We start from the raw sequence: 22,490 nt of genomic DNA on the forward strand, positions 1-22,490 counted from the left end.
GCTATGTTTTCAGTTGTATAGCTGGTAACTCTGCATCTATGTAGGAATTCTTCAGCTTGCGGTGTATGGAAAATCACTGCCAAGAACTTGACAGCACTAGTTTGTCACTGGAAAAAAACAGTGACTTTTATGAATACTTGAAATCCCCTGAACAAAAACTGCTATTTGTGTGGAAAAAAATTATAGTTAATGTGATGTATCTGATTTGGATTGTAATCTCTTTTCAGCAGGGACTCTATTCTTTATCTGAGTATACAGAGTTTAGCACAACGGGGCTGCAATCCTGATTGAGGTCTGTAGGTGCTACTGCCATACAAATAACAATAGTGAGTGCATGGTCTGGGAGGCAGGAACTCCCAAGTTCTTTTTCCCAGTTCTACCACTGATCTCTGTGTGACTATGAGTAAATCAGTTAATGGAAAACTATTGTACAGTAACTCCTCACTTAAAGTCGTCCCGGTTAACGTTGTTTCGTTGTTACATTGCTGATCACTTAGGGAACATGCTCATTTAAAGTTGTGTAATGCTCCCTTCTAACGTCGATTGGCAGCTGCCTGCTTTGCCCACGGCTTTCCGGAAGAGCAGCCCATTGCAGCTAGCTGGTGGGGGCTTGGAACCAGCAGCCCCCCTATCAGCTCCCTGCTCCCCTAAGTTCCCTGTGCAGCAGCTGCCCAACAGGCTAGCAATTTCAGCTGTCCCTCCTCCCACTGCCATGTGCTACTCCTGCCCTCTGCCTTGGAGCTGCTCCCCGAGACTCTTGCTTGCTGTGCGGGGGGGAAGGGAGGAAGAAGGGGATAATGTCAGGGTGTCCCCCTCCCCCCTGCTCCTGCACCCCGCTTACCCCATCTTCCACAGAGCAGGGGGAACACATGACAGGGCTCAGGACGGAGGGAGCTTGCTGGCAGCAGCTGCAGTCTCAGCAAGCTGATCTAATTAACGAGGCAGTGTACTTAAAGGGGAAATGCGCATCTCTCTCTCTCTCTCTCTCACACACACACACACACACACACGGTGTGTCTGTGATGCTGTCTCCCCTCCCTCCATTCCTGCTGCCTTGTAGAGTGTGAGAGTTAACCCTCAAGGCTCAGCCAATTGCTAGTTCATCATTTAGCAGTAAGGCATTCCCTGGGAAATATCCCACCCTCTGGCTCCTCCACCTCAACCAAGCTTCACAATCATCATCATTGTGTACCAGTATTAAATTGTTTGTTTAAAACTTATTGTGTGTGTGTGTGTGTGTGTGTGTGTATTCTTTTTTTTGTCTGGTGAAAAAAAATTCCCTGGAACCTAACCTCCTCATTTATATTAATTCTTATGGGGAAATTGGATTCGCTTAATATCGTTTTGCTTAAAGTCGCATTTTTCAGGAACATAACTACAATGTTAAGTGAGGAGCTACTGTATATTACTATTTAAGTATTGTGATGGGGCAAGGCCAGATGGCTATAGTAAAGTAGAGGGAGACAGATATATTAGCCACAGGCTAAACAAATCCTTGCTACCAGGATAAGCAAATGGCAGCTGCTCCAGGTCAAGTAAGACACCCGGGGTCAATTAAGATCTTTCCAAAAGGCAGGGAAGACAGTGGGTTGATTGATACACCTGAAGCCAATCAGGGGCTGGCTGAAACTAGTTAAAAGCCTCCCAGTTAGTCAGGTGTGCATGGGTGTCAGGAGCTGTAGGAGGAAGCTGCACTGTTGGAGGAACTGAGCAGTACAAACCATCTCGGGCACAAGGAAGGAGGCCCTCAGGTAAGGGTGAAGTAGACATTAAGGAGCTGGGGGCTGCTGTGGGGAAGTGGCCCAGGGTATTGTATGCATCCTGTTTCCAAAAAGTCAGCTACCATAGCTGATGCTATTAGGGTCCCTGGGCTGGAGCCCAGAGTAGAGGGTGGACCCGGGCTCCCCCCTTCCCTCCCCTCGAATTAATCACTGAGACTGGGAGACAACAGAGACTGTGCAAGGGAGAGTAGCTTCTCCCTTGCTGGCTATGATGAAAATGGCTCAGTAGGCTGTGACCCTTGCCTCTAGAGAGAAAAGGGCTACGTGGAGGGTCACAGTGAGCCTTTGAGGCTAGTGAAATCTGCCAGGAAGTGCGGGACCCACAGAGACGAGGAGAGAGCTTTGTCACAGTATATAGTGTATGTGTAGGACCCTACCAAATTCACAGTCCATTTTGGTCAATTTCACGGTCATAGGATTTTAAAAATAGTCAGTTTCAGATGTTCACACTGTTGTAATTTCACACTGTTGTAATCATGAGGGTCCTGACCCAAAAGAGGGTTTTGGGGGCATTGTAAGGTTATTGTAGGGGATTGTGGGATTGCCACCCTTACTTCTGCACTGCTGCTGGCAAGGGCGCTGCCTTCAGAGCTGGGCAGCCAGAGAGCAGCGGCTGCAGGCCGGGCACCAAGCTTTAAACTCAGCGCCACCACCAGCAGCTGCACAGAAGCGAAGGTCACAGGGTATGGGAAGGTGGGTTACCATACATCCATGTTTTCCTGGCAGCTTCCCGCCTGGGTCAGGGACTGACAGTTGGGTCTGCAGCCTCTCTGCAACCGGGGGTGACAGCTCGAGCTGCAGCTTCTCCACAAGGGGGAGTGACAGCTCGAGTCACAATTTCTCCACACGGGAGGGGATGACAGCTCAAGCCGCAGCCTCTATGCATTGGAGGGAGGGGTGATAGTTTGGGTCACAACCTCTCCACCCCGGTCGGGGGCTTACAGCTGGGGCTGCAGCCTCTCCACATGGGAGAATGGGGGTGTGACAGCTGGAGTCACAGCCTTTCCGCCTGGTCAGGGGCTGACAGTTGGGGCTGCAGTCTCCCGCCAGGGTCAGGATCTGTCCCAGCCAGCAGCCACAGAACTTCCTGCAACCGGAGAGGTTCCCAGAGGTGGGTCTGACCCTGCTCCCGGAGCAGACCCTGCAGGGGAAGAGGAAGTCCTATCTGGCAGGAATGTTCTGAGGCATAATTAATGTTTTACAAACTCTATGAAATACTAAGTTTTACTATTATTGTAGGACCCTGCTTATCAACACTACTTATCTTGAGATCCATTATAAAGGACTGAACTTTGCAAATTAGTAAGCAAATAAACTTAATTCAAATATGCCTTTCCTTTTGACAATTGTATTATTTTTTTACTTATTATAACACATCGGGCTGTACTATTAAAATGGTATGGGGTATATTTTGTAAAATGAATTGTCAAAAAATAAGGGACCTCCATACAGTGCTTTGGTATTAAATAGTTGCTGAGAAGTGTTGGAGTATTTTCCAAAAGGAAGTGATGGAAGCTCAGTCTCTTGTGATTTTTAAAACTAGACCAGACAAGATGCTAGAAAATGTACTGTCAAGAACATTGCATCAGCAGTGAAATACACTGAATGACCTAATAGAGCTATTCCATTTTTAGTTTCTATGAAGTGGAAACAGACTGTTCTAATTTTGTGTGTGGATTAGAAATTGTGAATCAGTGAGGCCAGCAGCAATAAAGAAATTCACCCTGTCTTTATCCATGATGCATTTCATCATATTGTAAACACAGTTTAAAGTGGTTTTTTTTTTTTATTTTGTTTTGTTTTGCTAGTGTACCTCTTTCTCAGCTAAGGAACATGATTACAGATGTTGTCAGAACCTTAAAATTTATGTATGGTTCTTTGGACAGGTAGGTGCTTCCAAAGGATATGTTTTTTATTAACTAATTTTGAGGTTAACTCTCAGACACAGCAAGTTTCTATACCAAGTGTTTTGCTTTTACTATTTACATGGCTTTGCACTGGATTCTATAGCACTGGAAGCCTGATGTCTGTATGTTGTTGTCTGTTTTTGTTCCAACCCTACACTAATAAAATTCTTTTAACCTTCTTTGATAAGCAGTTTTTTGTTTGTTTTTTAAATAGCTTTGGTCCTGATCATGCAAAGACTTGCATGTGTGCTTAACTTTAGGCATGTCAGAAGGTCCATTGAAGCCACTGGGACCTATTCTTGTAGACTTTTAGGTGGATCACATTATTAGATTTTTATTAAAATGTACAATCCATAATTTTTAACTTTATTTGAGGCAGGGACTGTCTTCCTCTGTGTTCAGAAATCACCTAGCACATTTTGAATGCTACTGCAATTTTCAATAATAATGCCAAGGGCCGCTGTTAGTATAATTTCAGTGTGAAAATCATAATAGTTATTTCTATTCCTGTGTTAAATAGCAAAAAAATATGTTGTCAAATTATTCTGCCTAGAACAAATGACATTGGGTCTCATGTTTACTCTAATAAACATGCACACACCAATTCTTATACATGGGCAAGTTTCAAAGATACATGTACACAGCTGTCAGTATATCTCCAAAAAGAATCAAACACTGAATAAGATGGATAAATCAGTTTATTTTGGTACAACTTTAGGAGACACTTGGAATAGTTGATTTTTTTCTCATTTTCTGAAGGTAATATGAAGAACATGCTATAGTATAATCTTTTTTTATTTAAAATTGTTTTGGTTGACATCAATTAAACAATAGTCATCAATGGCAGGTACATTAAAAAGTCATTAAATATCCTAAAGAAAAGGAGCAGGTAGACTCATCCAGGCCACCAAAGAGATGAATGTCTTTTAGAGCCATATTTCAAAATCTGCAATTTGCTGTAAGAAGTAAACTGCAGAACTATTGGTATTACAAAGTGCCAGTTGTTTTCCTAGCAAACCTATTTTTATTCTGAGTTACAACCTTGTGTTTTTTTTGTAGTTTAGCACTGAGTGGGTTTTTTTGTTTGTTTTGTTTTAATCCAAATGGAGTATCTAATATAGCATAGAGGATTACACAAACAAGGTACCAGTCTCACAATGTTATTTTAACTTCCAGTTCATGTTTGTTCAGTGCTTTTTGCCAGGTGGAAAACGTTTCCCGCTTGGATCATTTTTTCAACCTGTTCTTCCAGCGAGCAATTCAGCCTGCCAGACTCAACTCGAACACCAGCCCCAGTGCTCAGCACAATGATAGCTGCAGTGCATTGTTTTTAGACAATCTCCCAGGGGTACGCTGGCTAACGCTGCCACAAGAAATCAAGGTAATCTCCTTCACAAATCTCTTAAGAAGGACTTTTACATGAGGAACAGTTACTCTAGAGACCACATGCTCCCCTTGGAAATCAATCAATGTCCCCATTGAGTTAAATCTGCTCCTTGTAGCATAAATTTGCAATGTATGGTTTCTACTCCCAGCAAGAAGGGATAGGTGATAGCATGTATCAGCAGACAAAGAACCAATGTCACCATGTCCATAGAGCCAATTATGCTACCATAGGACTAGAGAGAGATCCGCACAATGTGCAAGGGGCTAGCACACTGCATATAATGCCCCAGCATCTGGGGGGTTGGTGACAAGATTTCCCTTGAATCCTTGGGTTCCACATAGTTAACAGGCACAGCCACTGCATTTTCCCTGCCAGCACTAATCACAACCTCTCTCCCTGAAGAGATATGTCATGTTCTGTCCCCCGTCAGCCTGCTGCACTTTTTTCTCATATTTTGTACATTTTCTTATGTTCTGTTGTGCAAAGGAAAGATTCCAATTGTAAGAAGAAAAAATCCAATATTGTATCGAGGAACTACAAATATCTACCAAATTCAGAGCCTGAATAATGAATACCTAGTTATGTGAAGTAGGAAATGTTTATTTTTAAATATGTAAAGCTTTTGCATCCAATCAAATAGGTGTGCTGTAATTGCAATATATGCTTATATTCTGCTGGCCATAGCCTCTTTCCTTTGCGTTCCTTCACACACTGCTATCTATGAACTAAAGTATTTAAAAGAATTAATACAACTTAATACAAACCAAAATATTTGCTTTACAGAAGAGGCTGTCTCCACTTTAGTTTAAAATATCTTGTTTCACTGATTTTTGTGTATGTAATACTTACTAAATCTTCAGTCAAATAACTTGCATCTTCCAAATAAAGCCAGTTTAGACTGTATATCATTTAAATATGAAGAAACTCAGTATACAGTAATACATAATAAAACACTTTAAAAGATTCTTATTACCTGACCAAAAGGCTATTTTTGAGCAGTTATCAAATTGTGAATGCGAGTGAGAAGAAGCAGATCTTTTTTGTGTTTCAGTACATTGCCACCTACAAAGTGACTTTTCTTGTATTGGAGGTGGTCTAAAATGACCCTACTTTTTGTCATAAAGATATTCCTGCTCTACACAAGTCATTAACCTCTAACTTCTGATAAGGAGGCTTACAGCCCACCTGTGCTGTGGGGATTGTATGGGTTGGTGGATGAAATATACGGATTCTCTCTTAATATAATGATGCTAAATGATAGAGATACTTTTAGCAATAAATGTAGTCTTGTTTAAACCTGTGAAAATTGCATACTATACCATATTATCTCTTAAAGCATCTCAGTTCCTATATGTCATCTATAACATTGCTAGCCTGTACAGCAGTATCCCTGACAGCAGGGAAACTCATTAATTTTTAACAGCACTTTATCTAATTTAGTATTTTAACATTTTATCTGAATTGTTAAACTGAACAATTTTTAGTTGAACAATGAGGGCTGCAGGAGTACTGTATCAGACATGTAGCTTTACTAACACACTCATGCATTCAATGGCTTTATTCTTGATCATGCCGAGCATTATTATTACTATGACTTTTAATTTTTTTGATTTTGAAAATCCTACTCAGTTTAAAAAAATTATAATCCAGTCTGATGTTAGATCAATGCAATTATAGTATAAAACCCCTTGATTATGGCTTCCAGGATGTCTTATTCAACAATTATTTCCACTATCTACCATATATATTATAAACATTTCTAAAATAACCTAGATTAAAGGAGAATCTGATTAGCTGACAGGTTCTGGACCATGCAATTAACTCAGTAGTAGACACATGTCAGGAACCATTAAGCATATTCTTTTACCACTTAACCATAGGCTTATGAAAACACAGGAAAAGTAGAAGGGAAAATTTGACTGAGATATAGCCTTATTATTTTTAATATACCATTTTCTTGTTTATGTGCAGTGAAACTTAGGCCAAAATTTAAAGGCAGCTTTTTGTTGGAGTCAGGGTCAGTGTACAAATGAGGCTGAGAGCTGCCAGTCTTTTATCCCCATCCACCAGGACATGTGCTTAAGTTCCCTGGTTGAGAAGGAAGAGAGGAGTTGTCAGTCCCTACCTGGGTCAAGAAGCAGGTCCATAAGTCACTGCCTGGGACATAGACTAAAGAGGCTGACCTTATGGTGCATCTTGTAGCCTGTGCTGTTCATAAGATTTAGTACCATACAAAATTCTGATTAAAAAGCTATCACTACAAAAAATCAGTATACTTCATATAAAATGAAGTCAAATTTAGTTAACTGATAGATCTCAAAGTAATTGTAAATAGAGAGTCATCATACTGTGAGGCATTTCTGATGGGATCCTACAGGAATCTGTTCATGAACAAATGCAATATCAAAATCTTCACCAGTTATCTGTAAGGAAATAAAAAATCTTTACTGGTAGTTTGCCAGTACTACCAACTTTGGTAGAGTTAATTAGGACATATCTGTTCTACAGAGTGATCTGGATCACATGATCTAGGCTCATTGGAACAACATGTGCTTTAATACAGCTAACTGCAAGGTAGTTCATCCAGGAACCAAGAATGCAGGTCACAGTTATAGGATGGGGACTGTATTTTGGAAATCAGAGACATAAGGGTCATGATGACTAACCAGCCAAATATGCACTACCTGTACGATGCAGTGGCTAAGAAATAAAATGTGATCCATGGGTGGATAAGCAGGGGAATATGAAGTAGAAATATGGAGATATTACCACTGTATACTGCGTTCATTCATAATAGTCCCTCCTGGCCTTAAGATCTATTATGACTTGAACTTATCTATGAGCAGATCTAATAGGTAAGATGTGTACCAGCCACAATCTTATGTGCACTTTGAGTGGGGGCTTTCATTTTATACAACTGGACACTAATTTCCAAAAATGTTGTTAGGGAAATGAATTGAAGGCTTAAATGTGAGTATATACTGTAGTTCTAGGATGAAGCTCTAAAGACACTGAATCTATGTAGGAGTCACAAGAAATCAGCAGCTTGCACTGAATCAGCTTGACAAAACAGAGCCTTTGTAATGGAGAATGAAGGGTGCCTGCTACCTTGGAAAATGACATTTTGACTTCAAAAGATCAAGATTGTTGTTTTTGGTTTTTATTGCATGAATTCATAAAACTCCTGTTCTGATGTTTACAACAGGGCATATTTCTAGCCCACTCATGCTCTTTTAGCACTAATTTAAAGATTCTTAACTTTTACAAGCAAACCTTGTAGGTTTTGTTTTGGTAAGAAGAATGTCAAGACCCAGGGAGTCAAAAATATGGCCATATAAGCAGCTGGCTATTAAATAAAAGACAGGCACAATTTTTAAGTAAAATAACTCAAATTTGGAGCAGTCTTTTTACAGGTAGTAGAAAAAATTATCATCTCTGTTCAATTTCCAGTTGAAAAAAATCTTGAAATAACCTTCGTCAATGTGCACATTTTACTGGACTTGGTATGCTGTAATAATTTTTACATTATATTTTGATTTAAGAAGTGTCTGATAACATGAGCCAAGCACAGCTGTAAGGCTTAATGGACCTCTTTGATTTCCCCCCCCCCCGCTTTTTTTGTTCATTTCACTTCACATAATATATACAGGGATATCTTTTGAAGTATGTATATATACAGGTCGTGAAAAATTTATCTGACATGTTCTACACCAAGAACTATACGTGTTAACCAGAATGAATACATGTGCTGCTACACACCTTTGCCCCCTACCCCACTTCCTAAAGACATGTCCCTGTAATTTAAAGGGAAAAAATAGTTATATGCTGGACAGTGTAGTATATTCAGTTCTAGCACATGGTCAATCAGTGACCTAATACACTTTTTGAAAGGTAATTTATTGCATCTCTTTTGTTTTTATAACCTTTATTTTCCAACCTTCACACCACTTTTTCTTTCTTTTCTGTAATAAATAATGGTTATTTGCAGTGTTGTTGTAGCCCTGTTGGTCCCAGGATATTGGAGAGACAAGGTGGGTGAGGTAATGTCTTTTTATTGAACCAGTTTCTGTTGGTGAAAGACACAATCATTCAAGCTTACACAAAGCTCTTGTTCAGGTCTGGGAAAGGCACTCAAAAGTGTCACAACTAAATACAAGGGTGGAACAGGTAAGGTATTGGCACATGTTGCAAGATGAAAACCACGTGTGATAATGGTGGTCTTTGTCTTTTATCATTTTTTTTTGTATGAGTTCATTCAAAAGTGTAGTGACTGTTCTGTTTCACCCACATAGTTGTCATTTAGTGCATCATATGAGGTGCACCCCATGTTGTGATAGGCATATGTAGGACCCATGGATCTTGAAGGGTATGTTGGGGTGGGTATTGATCATCATAGCACTGAAGATATGTCTGCAGGTTTTGGATCTGTTGTTCTGGTAGGAGCTGGAGTTGGTGTTTCCTGGTCTGTGGGCAGCTTGCTTCTGACAATGAGCTTAGAGAGGTTGGGGGGGCTGTTTGAAGACCAGAAGAGGGGGTTCAGGAAAGACTTCTTGCAAGATGTGGTCTCCACTGAGTATGGGTTGTAACTGTTTAATGATACATACGGGTTCCAGCGTGAGTGGTAGGTGACAACGAGGGGTGTATGGTCTGAGGGTTTTTTTTCCCAAGGGCTTTGGAGCGGAGCCCGGAGCTGGAATGCAGAGCAGTAGGTTTGTGCCCGGAGCTGGAGCGGAGCCAGAGCGGAGCAATTGAAAAATTTGATTGCTCCAAATCCCTGGTATTGAATCAACAATTGAATCAGTTTCTCTGAGTATTTGGGTGGCCCATTGCATATGCCAGGGATGGCCAAACTGTGGCTTGTGAGCCACATGCAGCTCTTTTACCATTAAAGTGTGGCTTGCGGAGCCCCCTACACCGTCCTCCCATTCTCCACCTACCAGACTGGAGGGGTGGAGGGGAGAGCTTGTGACCTCTGCCATGCAGCGGGGTAGTGGGATAGGGGGATCTGCCCAGCGGGAAGTGGGGGTCTCAGGGCTTCAGCCCAGTTGGGCACACCTGCTGGGGCTTGGGGCTTCAGCAGGAGCAGGGCTGAAACCTCAAGCCCTGTCAGGCATCTCCCACAGGGCTGAAGCCCGAGCCCTGGCAAGTGTGCCCTAGCTCTCAAACTTCTGAAAATTGTTGTATGCAAGTCGGAGGGTCAGTAAATTTGGCCACTCCTGGCATATGCAATCTCCTCCTTCAGTGGAGTGTCTTTGTTTGGTGAAGTCAGCTTTAATTGTGTAAAGGGGTGTAACCCAGATTTTCTCCTCGGCCGATGTTCTGCGGTGTCTGAGTGCCTGTCTGTAGATCTGTATCAGAGGGGTAGCCGTGTTAGTCTGAATCTGTAAAAAGCAACAGAGGGTCCTGTGTTAGTCTCAAAGGTGCCACAGGACCCTCTGTTGCTTTTCTGTCTGTAGATAACAGATTTCTTGATGTGTTTGGGGTGGTTACTAGATCTGTGAAGTAAGTGTGGTGATCCATAACTATATAGGTGTTAACTGCCCGCTTCACCTTGAATGGTCGCTCCTTATCTGTTCCACCCTTCTATTTAGTGTGACACTCTGAATACATTTACCTGACCTGAAGAACAGCTCTGTGAAGCTTGAAAGCTTATATCTTTCACTTACAGAAGTTTAGTCAATAAGGCTATGTTTACAACTAGCACTTTTGTTGGTAAAACTTTTGTCGGTCAGGGGTGTGAAAAAACACACCCTGACTGACCTAAGTTACATCAACAGAAGCCTCTATGTGGATAGTGCCATGTCGGTGGGAGACGCTCTCCCGCTTACATAGCTGTCGCTGCTCATTGCAGGTGGTTTAATTATGCTGATGAGAGAGCTCTCTCCCATCTGCAAAGAGCGGCTAGACGGGAAACCTTGTAGTACTGCAGCTGCATTGGTACAGATGTACCGCTGTAAGGTCTCGAGTGTAGATTTACGCTAAAAAATATTACCTCACCCACTTTGTCTCTCTAATAAATAAAGGTGTATTTTTTTCTGCTATGTTTTCAGGGCCTGTTCACTCTTTTTTCTTTCTCCCTCCACTGTCATATTGCTCTTTCTCTTCATTGTGTTCTCTGCATCCCCTTATATCTTATCTCTCTTCCCTTCTTCTTTCCTCATGTCTCCCATCAGTCTCTCTCTCTCTCTCTCCCATCCTCATAACCCATACACACACCTGCATCAACTCTCTCAACCACCCCCTTAGAAATACATAAGGGTTGGAAATATATCAGACATCTAAAACTCAGAAGACTAAACCTACTAGTTAAGACTGATAAAAGCGTAGGGGGATCCACCATCCAGGAGCAACATTTAACTAAGAAGCCAATCTCCGCCACTTCCCAGTTGAGGGAATTCCTACCTAAGACTCCATGGGTTCTGAGAGGGAGAAGTAGTCTCTATCTACCTCCTCCCACACAAGAGCCTTCTGGCTGCAGCCCAGGTGGGATGTTTCTGCTAGTCCTGACTGCTGCAGCTTTGGTGGGCGTTTCTATTGCTTTTCTCCTGGCTCCTGCAAGGAGTGTCTCCAGTATTCAACCTCTCCCCCAGCGCCTCTATTTGAACTCCTCCACTGTGAAAAGCTCAGTGCCAGCCTCTGCAGCAACAGAATGAAATTTACCCGACCTGATTCTTCCCAATTTCACTGCTGCCAGTTGGGTTCCCATTAGCAGTAGTGAAAACTGGCAATATACTGGTTAGTTTTCTTTCTCCTGCAACTTGTGAAACCTCTGACTAGCAGCAGAGATATTGTAGATTTCTGTCTGAAAATTAAGGAAGACAGTAGTACTCACTTTCAGTTCATATTTGGAAGGTTATCTTTGCAACTGTAAGGGCTAGAAATTTGAGTTTGTTGGGGCTTTATTTTGTTTTTGTTTTAAATAAAAGCTTGGATTCTGAAGAAATGAAGGCACTTACTTGGGAAAACTTGCTACTTACCACAGACTTTTCAAGCACTGTATATATAGCTGTGGTTTTTTTATTCTCATGTTAATCTCTAATTCTGACATCTGTCCCCCTGGAGAGAATATATGAAAGGCATTTCTGTAAGTTTGATATTCTTGGGGAAGTGAAATTTGAACTTTCTATCTGACTCTGTTTTGGAGAGAGAAAGCCAAGAAAGTAGCAGGAAAATCTTTAAAAATGTCCTTATATATTTTTCAAACCCCTATGTTTCTGAAATTCTTTGTGCCCACATTTTTCAGAAAAGTGATACTGTGTAACAAGTTGAAATTCCTGGGGGATTGGTTTTGGTGAAGTTGGGAGTGGGTTAAAAATTGGGTTTATATTTGGAAGCTAGTTTCAACCTTCGTTAGGAAAGGATTGGCAATCCTCCTTAATAATAAAAATAAGAATATCAGTTCTGTGTGGAATAAATGTATAATTTAGTTCTAAACCAAGAGAGAAGTCGAGAGGCATGATTATTTGTGACTGCCAAATGGTTGACATTTCTGTACATCTGAAAAACTTACTATATCTCAGTAAGAGAGAGCTTGTTTACAGAACCCAAAAGGGGTGCCATGGCCTTTTTAAAATTCTTTTCATTAAGTAGCATATTTGTCATGAACCTAGGTGGCTGCTATTATGTTCTTTAACTAAAAGTACTTTTAGTAAAATTTATATTAATCAACAGCTCCAGAAGCTAAAAAATATGCAAGCTTATTGCTGTTTATGTAGAACAAAGGTAACGTGTGAGAAAGTTTTGGAAATTTCCATAGAGACAAAAAGTAAATCCAAAATGAAAAAGATTTTTCTAATAACTCAGCTGGATACTAAAGCTTTGCCAGCTTTCAGGGGAGCCTCCTGCCTTCAAGTTTTAGTCCATGAAGAAAGTAAGATTGACATCTCCTTTATATAAAACAGTGGGTTCAGGAGACAGACAAGCAGAGTGATTTTTCCATCATTCCAAGAAGAGGGAAATATGCAGAAATTGGAAAAGATTTTTCTTTAATCTTTTGGAGAATTCAGATGTTCTTGATCTTTGATGTTATTAATGCAAAAAGTATGGACAATTTTTTACCATTTCCCTATAAAGTAATGAATAATGACTCTTAATCTTGTGAGGCTACCAGTACTATGTCATAGTAATTGTCAGTATATTTGTTGGAAAAATATGTTCGTATCTACCATTTCAATATTTCAGATGGAAATTGACACAGCACTGAGTGATTTGGAAGCAGCTGATTTTGCAGAGCTGGTAAGGAGCATGTTTTTATAGGGCAGGCAATTTGTGCTGTTCACATTCAGTAGTTTGAAGAAATCTTGGATCAAAGCCCATTAGTTTTCTTAACCAACTGAAAGTCAAAGCAAGCTACGTCACAATGGTGTAACAGTCATCCATATTTTTTCTTGATTTGTAGTAAAAGTTTAAAGAACTTTCCTTTTTTACTTCATGAATTTCTCTCTGTAGTTACACCAGTAACTATAGGGACACTGAGTAGAAACTAGATTTGATATAATTGCAAGCTTGACTGATGCTTAGCTCAGCTAAAAAGCCATTCTTTGCTACAACAGGGATATTTTCTTTTTCAGTTAATAGTAAAAATCAACTTTTTCTCTTTCTTTCAAGTAGTTATGGATAGTCCTTAAAATTGATGTACAGCATTAAGAACAAAACTCATCAATCTTAAGAAAGCAACTAATTGTCTCAATATCAGAAAGGCTAGAAGACTATGTGGTGCAATATAAGACATTGTTCTTCCCACATTTTTGTTAACACTTAATGATGTAAGCCTAATACTTGTTCGAGAATTATGATAAATGATGATATAATATATCATTGGCATAAAAGTGTGTGTGTACGGAACTGGCTACTTTTCTCTACACAGTACAATTATACACATTCACAGTTTTCAAGAATTTTTATCTTGGAACAAACTTGAAAGAAGCAAGTCATTCAAGCATCATTTTTTGTATGTTTTTTACTACATATCAAATGGTGAGAGATAAATATGTTTATACTTATGAAAGTTTTCTCCTCCGTATGAAAGTCCCTCTTAAAGTTTCTTCTGAAGCAAGAATTTATTTAAAAATGAAGTTATAGATGGATCTGTTATGTCCACGTGTAAAGAAAATATTACTGAATATATGTACCACTGAACATTTTGAGGGTTTTGTCTTTTTTTTAAACTAATAAAATGTCTGGGACTGTAAATACAAGGCAGATGGATGTCTATAGTCCCACTTCTTGTTAAACTTTACTATTTGTGTCTAATAGGAACCAAACCATTTGTTTCCTAAATAAAATTATTTCCTAATATTTATAAATACTGTTTTATTAAGCAGAGCTATATGTATCTACTACATTTAAAATTTAAGCTGCCCACTTGAGATCTGTGTTGTGATTGTGAGAGCTTTTGTCAATTAAATTAAAAGGTAAACAAATGAGTTAATGTTGGGTAACGTATTTCCGGGTATTCTGAAAAGGGACTGGTATGTCTTCCTAGATTTGCTATACAAGGTCCCTCTGGTGGCAAGAGCTATGCAACAGCTAGCTGCCTGTTATGACCTATGAAACTTAGAGAACCCTATAAAAATGCCATCTGCTTTACAGATTAGAACTGAGTAGGAAATCTGAGTACCCGTTATGCTGTGCTGGAAATAACTATAAAAATGACTCTGCAGTGACTTGAAAACCAACAATAAAATCTAAGTGTCATATTTTATTTAGCTGTTTGTTCTAACTTCACCTCTCTGATGCTCAGCTGATAATAAATTAGTATTTAAAGAAGGCACTCTGAAAAATTGAAATATTAAATAACACTGACTGTCATTTATTGGAATTAGTTTCACTTGCCTTCACTCAGTCATGTAACAATCAAGAGTTATAAATGTACTATATTTTTGTTTGCAGTCTGAAGATTACTATGACATGAGACGGTTGTATATGATTCTGGGCTCTTGTCTCTTCTATAAGGTGAGACTGTTTGAGTAAAGCATGGAGTTTTGGAAAATGCCCCAAGTGGAAGCATAAGCCAAGCATGAATTCCACTTGCCTGAGTTTGACAAATATGAACAATGTGTGGTCATTTTGTCTGTTTAACACTTCTTACAGGCATAATTGAACTCACCGAATAGAACAAAACCATTTACTTCACAGATGCAATTAAAATATTTAAAATCTTAAAACAATTCTTACTGTATGATATGTAGCACCAAAATATCTTTATGAAACCAGTCTTGCAAAATGTGGTGTGTGTGAAGAGATGAATGAAGAGGTACAGTAGTCAGTGATGAATTACCATATTAATTGAGAAGAGAATTATTGTGAGGTATTCTGATAGCATTGTTCTTTGCCCATCCCTGTCACTAACTGAAGGTCTCTGATTGTAACTGTTATCCCAGATAGATAAGACTTGAAAAACTGAATCAATAACTTTCTTTCAGCTTGGCCTCTCTGGTATTTGTAAACATGTTATTTATTGAGCATTGTCAGTATATTCAGAACCATTCAAAACAAAGAGTAATATACAACTCCTGCTTTACAGAGCTTATGTTCTAAGGTCTCAATCATCCAGTCCTTACTTATGCAGGTAGTCCCATGGATTAGGTCTACTCACGTGACTAAGGTACAAGGATAAGGCCTGTCTACACTGAGATTGGTGTAACAGTGCAATGCCAGCAAAATGCTAGCAATAATGGAAACTCTAGTGCAGACGATCCACAGGCATTTTTACCATCATGTCATCTAGACCTGCTCTAGAAAAACTCATGCAGCTGGTTTCCTGTGTGTGTGTTTTTTAATGTAATGTGAAAAATCAAAAGAGGTACAGAAAGGGCAGTGTAAGCAGAAAACTTCGCCTGCCAACAACTCTCAATTCTGTTTTAGGTGAGAAGCTAGTGACCATTCAAACTCCAGTCCCAATCTTATGAGGAGTTGGGCACCTAGGAGTTGAGATATTCAGTACCTTGCAGGAAGTGCTCAGCAGCTAGCAGAATAAAGTCTTCAGGCAGCAATTCTTTTAAGCTGTTGTTCAATCTAAAGGGAAATATAGCAGGACTTAATTAATACTATGTAATTTTTATGATGAACAATTATAAGGGTCATATTTTAAATCCTTGTTTTGGTATATTCAGTCCTTGTCCTTGTCTGGGAAACATTATTAATTCCAGTCAAAGAGCTAGTGTTTTGTGGTAGTTACACAGGGGACTGGGAATTAAAATGTTTTTGTTAATTACTGATTCTGCAACTAGGTGTTTGGCAAGCCACTTAACTTCTGTACACCTCAGTTTTACACCTCTGTAAAACTGGAATCATAACTTGCAGGAGTGTTGCTTGCTTGCTTGTTTGTTTTTGTTTATCATAGCACCTAAAAACCCCAGTCATGGACCAGGATCCCATTGTGCTAGGTACTATACACACACAATACAAAAAGATAGTCCCCACTACCTGCCCCAAAGAGCTCATGATTTTAATATGTAAAACACTGAGATCTTTAGATTAAAGACACTATAAAGTGAAAAGTATTGTTATTTTTATTGAATGTGCCTTTTTTGTGTGCTTTAATTAAGGGCTATTTGATTGGCAATCACTTACCAAAGGAGGATCTTATTGATATAGCTTTATATAGTCGACACTATTGCCTGTTATCCTTGGCAGCAGAACAGAGGATTGGTCAGTTAGTGATATGGCGAGAAGTATTTCCACATCATCACCTCCAATCAAGTGAAGCTTCAGGTGTTACAGGATACAGGGAGCCTAAAGCAAGATACTTTTTACTAATAGTTGGTTTGGTAAGTTACAATTTCCAGAGCACCCATGGTTATGATTGTCAGTTCTGCTGTTGCCTTTACATTGTTAAATGTGATTACATATTTCCAATACTAAGCATACACTGATCTCATCATTTAAAAAAACATCCTTACTGCAGCTGTGGCTTGGTGTAGAATTTTTCAGCTGGGGAATAAAATTATGATTAATATTCATAAAACTTATAAAATTAAGCATAAATACAAATTTTCATAGTTTTGATGCTCTTTTGTTCATTTCAGCTGAAATTTTTACTTTTATAATCTGACATTTGTCAGATATTTCATACATTTTGAGCAGAAATTGTTTTTAAAATAACCAGCAAATGACTACTTAAGAGGCAGTTTCTCATATGCACAGTAATTTATTTTTCATAACTTGTGATTAAATAAACATTCACTTGCATGAGGATTGTGGCAAAAAAAAAAAAACCCCTAAGGAATGATTTTGACATAAAGTGGCTCGTGTTGGAGGGCAGGGGATGTGTCCAGTTTTGCAAATCTTTGTAATTTGCTGAGGTACCATATTAGATTTGATAAGGAGTACAATATAGAATGGATTCTACAATATGCAGTATTTTAAATCAAAGATGAATCTTTTTATACCCATTTGTTTTACAGAGACACTTTATGCTGTGTGTTTTGCTGGAGACAGGGGGCTGCACCTCCAAAGCCATTGGGAATCCGGGACCAGATTGTATATACGTTGATCAGGTCAAAGCAACTATACTTCAGTTGGAAGGAATAGATTCCAGCATAGAGGAAAGATTAGAATCTCCTGCCATTCCATGTCTGTCTTGTGCTGACTGGTTCCTTCCTGCATCACGTGACAAACTGGAAAGCTTTACAACCCCACCCATCCTCAGTAAACTGCAAAATACTTCCAAAATCGCAACCTCTCCAACAAACAAGAGAACACTCTTCACTGACTCCTCCTTAAGGACACGTAAGCCCAGTCCCTCAAGGAGTAGTGGAGGATCTGACAATGGCAGTGAAGGTCCTGAAGAAGGTGGAGGCCTTAACCTACTTGCTACAGTAGATCAGGTCCGAAAGCATGAACTAAAAGAATCCCAAGGTTTTGGCGGGTCTGCGGGAAGTGGTAGCTTGTTCAAGGTATTATTGTTATTAAAATGTATTATTTATTAAACTGTTTAACTTTTGAAGGTAGGTACAGCCAAGGGAATGTTCAGAAATTAATCAATACTATTCTGGATGTTTGCCTCTTTTCTTATGGTAAATGTTTTAATAAATGTGAGGCAGACTGATATTCACTGAGAAAAAACAGCAGCTACACTGCAAGCCTTTTAGCGGCATGGCTGTAGTGGCACAGCTGTGTCGCTAAAACGTGCATAGTGTAGACATAGCCTAAGAAATGTGCGGTAAGGTTGCGGATTCTAGTTGCATTCTGTGACCACGGAGACAGCTATGAAAAAAATTAACAAAAACGGATGCATTTCACTCATTCATTGGGAATTATTTTTCTGTATAAATGGAAACAGGATAATTCTTTATATTTGTTTATAAATTATGCTTGATTATTTTAAAGCTAGTTTAGTGCTATAATTATGTATTTATTTGTTTTGGATTTATATCATTCAACTCCTGGTGCTTAAGAAGTCAGTATTGGTTTTGCTGTGTTTCATTAGGATAATTTCAGTTCTTAACTAAAACTATCAATGAGACTACTCATATGTATAAAGTTAGTCAGCTGCTTAAGCACACTGAAGTCAGTTGAAAGACTCTCCTTGTCTTCAGTGAGCTTTGGATTAGGACCACAACTAGCACCTGTTTCTTTCATCTAGATCATCATCACTTCTAAATATTTGGCCTTCTGATGACTAAATTGGGCACAGCTGTGTTGAAAACTACAAAAGTAATTGGAGAATTTTTCCAAAGATTATAAAAGCATAAGCAATATTGACCAAGGAAACTTGGTATACATTGAACATTGCTACCAGTTTGTTTTAGCCTGAAATAGACTTTACACTATAAAATACATTCTAAAAATTGCTGAAACTATTTAATTTTTTTAATACTTCCATTTTAAATAAATGATGTCATTGGCTGGATTTTGGTCCTTGATTAGATGTCCTTATTCTGTTAGTTTACTGTGCCATTTGTTTTTTAGGTCACTAAAAAGAAACATACCCTTCCAAATCCTTTTCATTTAGGAAACCTGAAAAAGAATCTTTCAGAGAAAGATACAGAACTCTATAATGCTGTCAAGTAAGAGATTATTGGTTTCGTTAAATATTTTATTTTTCAGACACCAAAATTCACCATTTTTGTCCAAAGGCATATGCAAATCACCAAAGGTTCTGAGTAAGGCTACAATTTTGTCATGGATATTTTTAGTAAAAGTCAGGGACAGGTCACGGGCAATGACCAGAAATTCACAGAAGCCTTGACCTGTCCCTGACTTTTACTGAAAACATCCCTGACAAAATGGGGAGAAAGGAGGGTCCAGCACCCTGCCCCACTGCATGCAGCAGCAGGGAGTTGAGAAGGACCCCTGACCACAAGGCTAGGAGCTGGGGTGGGGGGTGGTCCCCTGCTGCCTAGCAGGGCTGGGAGCTGGAGAGAGGGTTCCCCCACTGCCTGTGACGACTGGGAACTGTGGATCCCCTGCCACCCAGTAGGGATGGGATCTGTGGGGTCCCCACAGCTACCGCCAGCTGGAAAGCTCTGGGGAATCCCCCACTGCCCTGCAGGGCTGGGAGCTGTGGGGGGGGCATCATAGTGGCTGGGAGCCATGGGGTGTACCCCACTGCTGCGGCGGCCGGGCTGCTGTGGAGCCCCAATGTCATGACGATTGCAGAAAGTCACAGAATCCGTGATTTCTGCAACCTCCATGACATACTTGTAGCCTTAGTTCTGTGTAGTTGACTTAATTTGAGCTCGTAACACCAGCCAAAAGTTTCCAATGCAAGGCTTCTGCAAAAGCAAAGTATCTGTGTCACAAACAGAGGAGACACAGTCACTGTGGTCAAGCAGGAAAACAGTTGGAGTTTTTTTTTTTTTTTTTTTACATTATTGTATACCCAGTTTGCCTTACTCCCTACAATATATCTAAATGATGAACACTCCCACTCCCACAATGCATTATTCTGAACACCACACATAGAGAGATAAGACACTAGGAATGTATTTTAACTAGGCTGCAACTTTATTAACATATCTGAGAAATTACCTGGCAATAATTTATCTAGTGCTGGTTGTTCTTCCTTCTGTAATTCCTGCCATCTTGGGGAAGGCTGCCCTAACCACTCCCTTCCACACCTTTAAACTGGCCCCAACACCATTGCTGTGACCCCACTGCCCTCCCCTCATCTGAGGGTTAAGGGTATGGGAGAAGAGGTGTTGCCCCTACCAGACATTAGGCTCTGCAGCCCAGCTCCCCACCTTCTTTAGGTGATACCCTCCCCTAATCCTGCTGCACCCTTCAATCCAGCCAGTGAGCTAGGAAGCTCCCCTTATCCCTCCACACTCCTGCTCCTCAAACTGACAAGGAAACTGAGCTCAATACCCATTGTTATGCTACCTCTTTGGAGTAGGACAGTAACTCCCAGTTACCTCCATGATCACTTTTAAAATAATCGGTGTTAACAGTTTTAATTAGAAGGAAATATATCTTGTGTAGAAACAGGAAAATTTTGACAATGTCTGGTTCCATTCTCATACCATGTTACCACCAACAGAAAGCAATAAAGTGTAAGAGAGTATGTTGTCTAGCCAAAGTTTCATTCAAAATCACTTATTCTCTAATTTTTGAAGGTTGACATCTGGTCCTGAGAACACCCTCTTCCACTATATTTCTTTAGAAACAATGCAAGGAATCTTTATTACTCCTACGCACAAAGAAGTACAACAGCTCAGTGGATCCATCCACCCTCAGCTAATCAAGAATTTTCATCGTTGCTGTCTTTCAATTCGCTCCATTTTCCAGCAGGCTGTGATGAAAGAAGTAAGAAACGTTGTCTAATACAATTGTTTTCTTGTACCTTTTTGTACTTTGTACTTTTTCTTTACTTAAATCTCCTAGTTAATATTTTCAAGACTACTATCACTTCAGCATTTAAATAGTCCCCCAGTAGAAGATACTTTGTGAGCGTTCTTTTTAATTTACTAAGTGTTTTACTTATATGTACAGACCACCTCTTTGACAGGCAGTCCAACCAAACATGCATGTCAAAAGAGCTTCACCTCCCCAAGACAGTGCTCTGAGAATCAGAGAATTAGATTGCTTTGTGGGATGTGGTGTTATGACTCCTGTACTGTCCATAATTTAGTAAAGAGTTTCACAGAAGGCCTCTAGGAGAGAATGGCAAGAGAGGAACTAAAATCATTTACCCTCTCCTGCCTTCTACAAAAACAGTTTTTTGTTGTTGTTAATTTAGTCCTTTTGAAATATGCTAGCTTGACAACACAGGAGATTTAAGTTCTCTGTTTCTCCGCAGAAAGTGTATAGCATGTGCAGTGACGGTTTAAGCTCCCCTCTCCCCCCCGCCCTGCCACTGCGTTTCAACCCTGATCTGAAGAGACTATCTCTGAAGGTGAGAGGGTAGCTCATTCGCAGTCTCTTTGGCCTCCCTGCTAAAACTGCCAACAAATTGGCCAGCCATTAATGTTTGTAATGGTAGGTTTTTTAATGTGGACATCTGTCCAGTAAAAAACACATTGCAACTACCAGCTCCTTTCAAGCATGTTGCCAAGTAATCTCTTCTAGGGGTATATCTACACTAGGAAATTAGGTCGAATTTATAGAATTCAATCTTTAGAAAGCGATTTTATACAGTCGATTGTGTATGTCCCCAATAAGCGCAGTAGGTCGGCGGAGTGCGTTCTCAGTACCGTAACTAGCATCGACTCATGGAGTGGTGCACTGTGGGTAGCTGTCCCACAGTCCCCACTGCACACTGGAATTCTGGGTTAAGCTCCCAATGCCTGATGGGGCAAAAACTTTTTCACGGGTGGTTTTGGGTACACGTCGTCAGATTCCCCTCCCTTTCTCCTTCCCTCCTAGAAAGCAACGGCAAACAATCTTTTCGCGCCTTTTTTCCTGGCGTACCTGTGCAGACACCATAGCACAGCAAGCATGGAGCCCGCTCAGCTCACCACTGCTGTTGTGAGCATTGTAGACACCTGACGCATTATCCTGCAGTATGTGCAGAACCTGGCTATGAAACGCCAGCACGAGGACGACTGTGAGGAGGACATGGACACAGACATTCCTGAAAGCAAGGGATGTTGCAATTGGGACAGCATGGCGACAGTGGGGCAAGCTGATACAGTGGAACACCGATTCTGGCCCGGCAAACAAGCACAGACTGGTGAGACCGCATAGTGTTGCAGATATGGGATGATTCCCAGTGGCTGCGCAACTTTCACATGTGGAACTGTGTGAGTTGCTTTCCCCTGCCCTGAAGCGCAGGAGTACCAAGATCAGACCTGTCCTGACAGTTAAGAAGCGGGTGGCGATAGCCCTGTGGAAGCTTGCAACACTTAACTGCTACCAGTCAGTCAGGAATCAATTCGGAGAGGGAAAATCTACCGTGGGGGCTGCTGTGATCTAAGTAGCCAATGCAATCACTAACCTTCTGCTATCAAGGGTAGAGACTCTGGGAAATGT

At 40.2% G+C, this 22,490-nt stretch overlaps 1 protein-coding gene across 5 annotated transcripts in view; it reads left to right on the forward strand.

Moving 5' to 3' along the window:
• The window catches only part of INTU (inturned planar cell polarity protein), an 86,979-nt gene that overhangs the window by 57,425 nt on the left and 7,064 nt on the right, over positions 1 to 22,490 (forward strand). For 2 of the 5 annotated variants that reach the window (XM_054030710.1, XM_054030709.1), the window contains exons 7-15: positions 3,021 to 3,083; positions 3,590 to 3,667; positions 4,880 to 5,069; positions 13,257 to 13,310; positions 14,967 to 15,029; positions 16,625 to 16,846; positions 17,483 to 17,974; positions 18,990 to 19,087; positions 20,636 to 20,825. In XM_054030710.1, coding sequence (XP_053886685.1) covers positions 3,021 to 3,083; positions 3,590 to 3,667; positions 4,880 to 5,069; positions 13,257 to 13,310; positions 14,967 to 15,029; positions 16,625 to 16,846; positions 17,483 to 17,974; positions 18,990 to 19,087; positions 20,636 to 20,825 — 1,450 coding nt within the window. The remainder of the gene's footprint in view (positions 1 to 3,020; positions 3,084 to 3,589; positions 3,668 to 4,879; positions 5,070 to 13,256; positions 13,311 to 14,966; positions 15,030 to 16,624; positions 16,847 to 17,482; positions 17,975 to 18,989; positions 19,088 to 20,635; positions 20,826 to 22,490) is intronic. The other 3 variants (XM_054030712.1, XM_054030711.1, XM_054030713.1) reach the window with 2 other exon arrangements.

The sequence above is a fragment of the Malaclemys terrapin genome, chromosome 5, assembly GCF_027887155.1.
Source record: "Malaclemys terrapin pileata isolate rMalTer1 chromosome 5, rMalTer1.hap1, whole genome shotgun sequence".
Lineage (NCBI taxonomy): Eukaryota > Metazoa > Chordata > Testudines > Emydidae > Malaclemys > Malaclemys terrapin.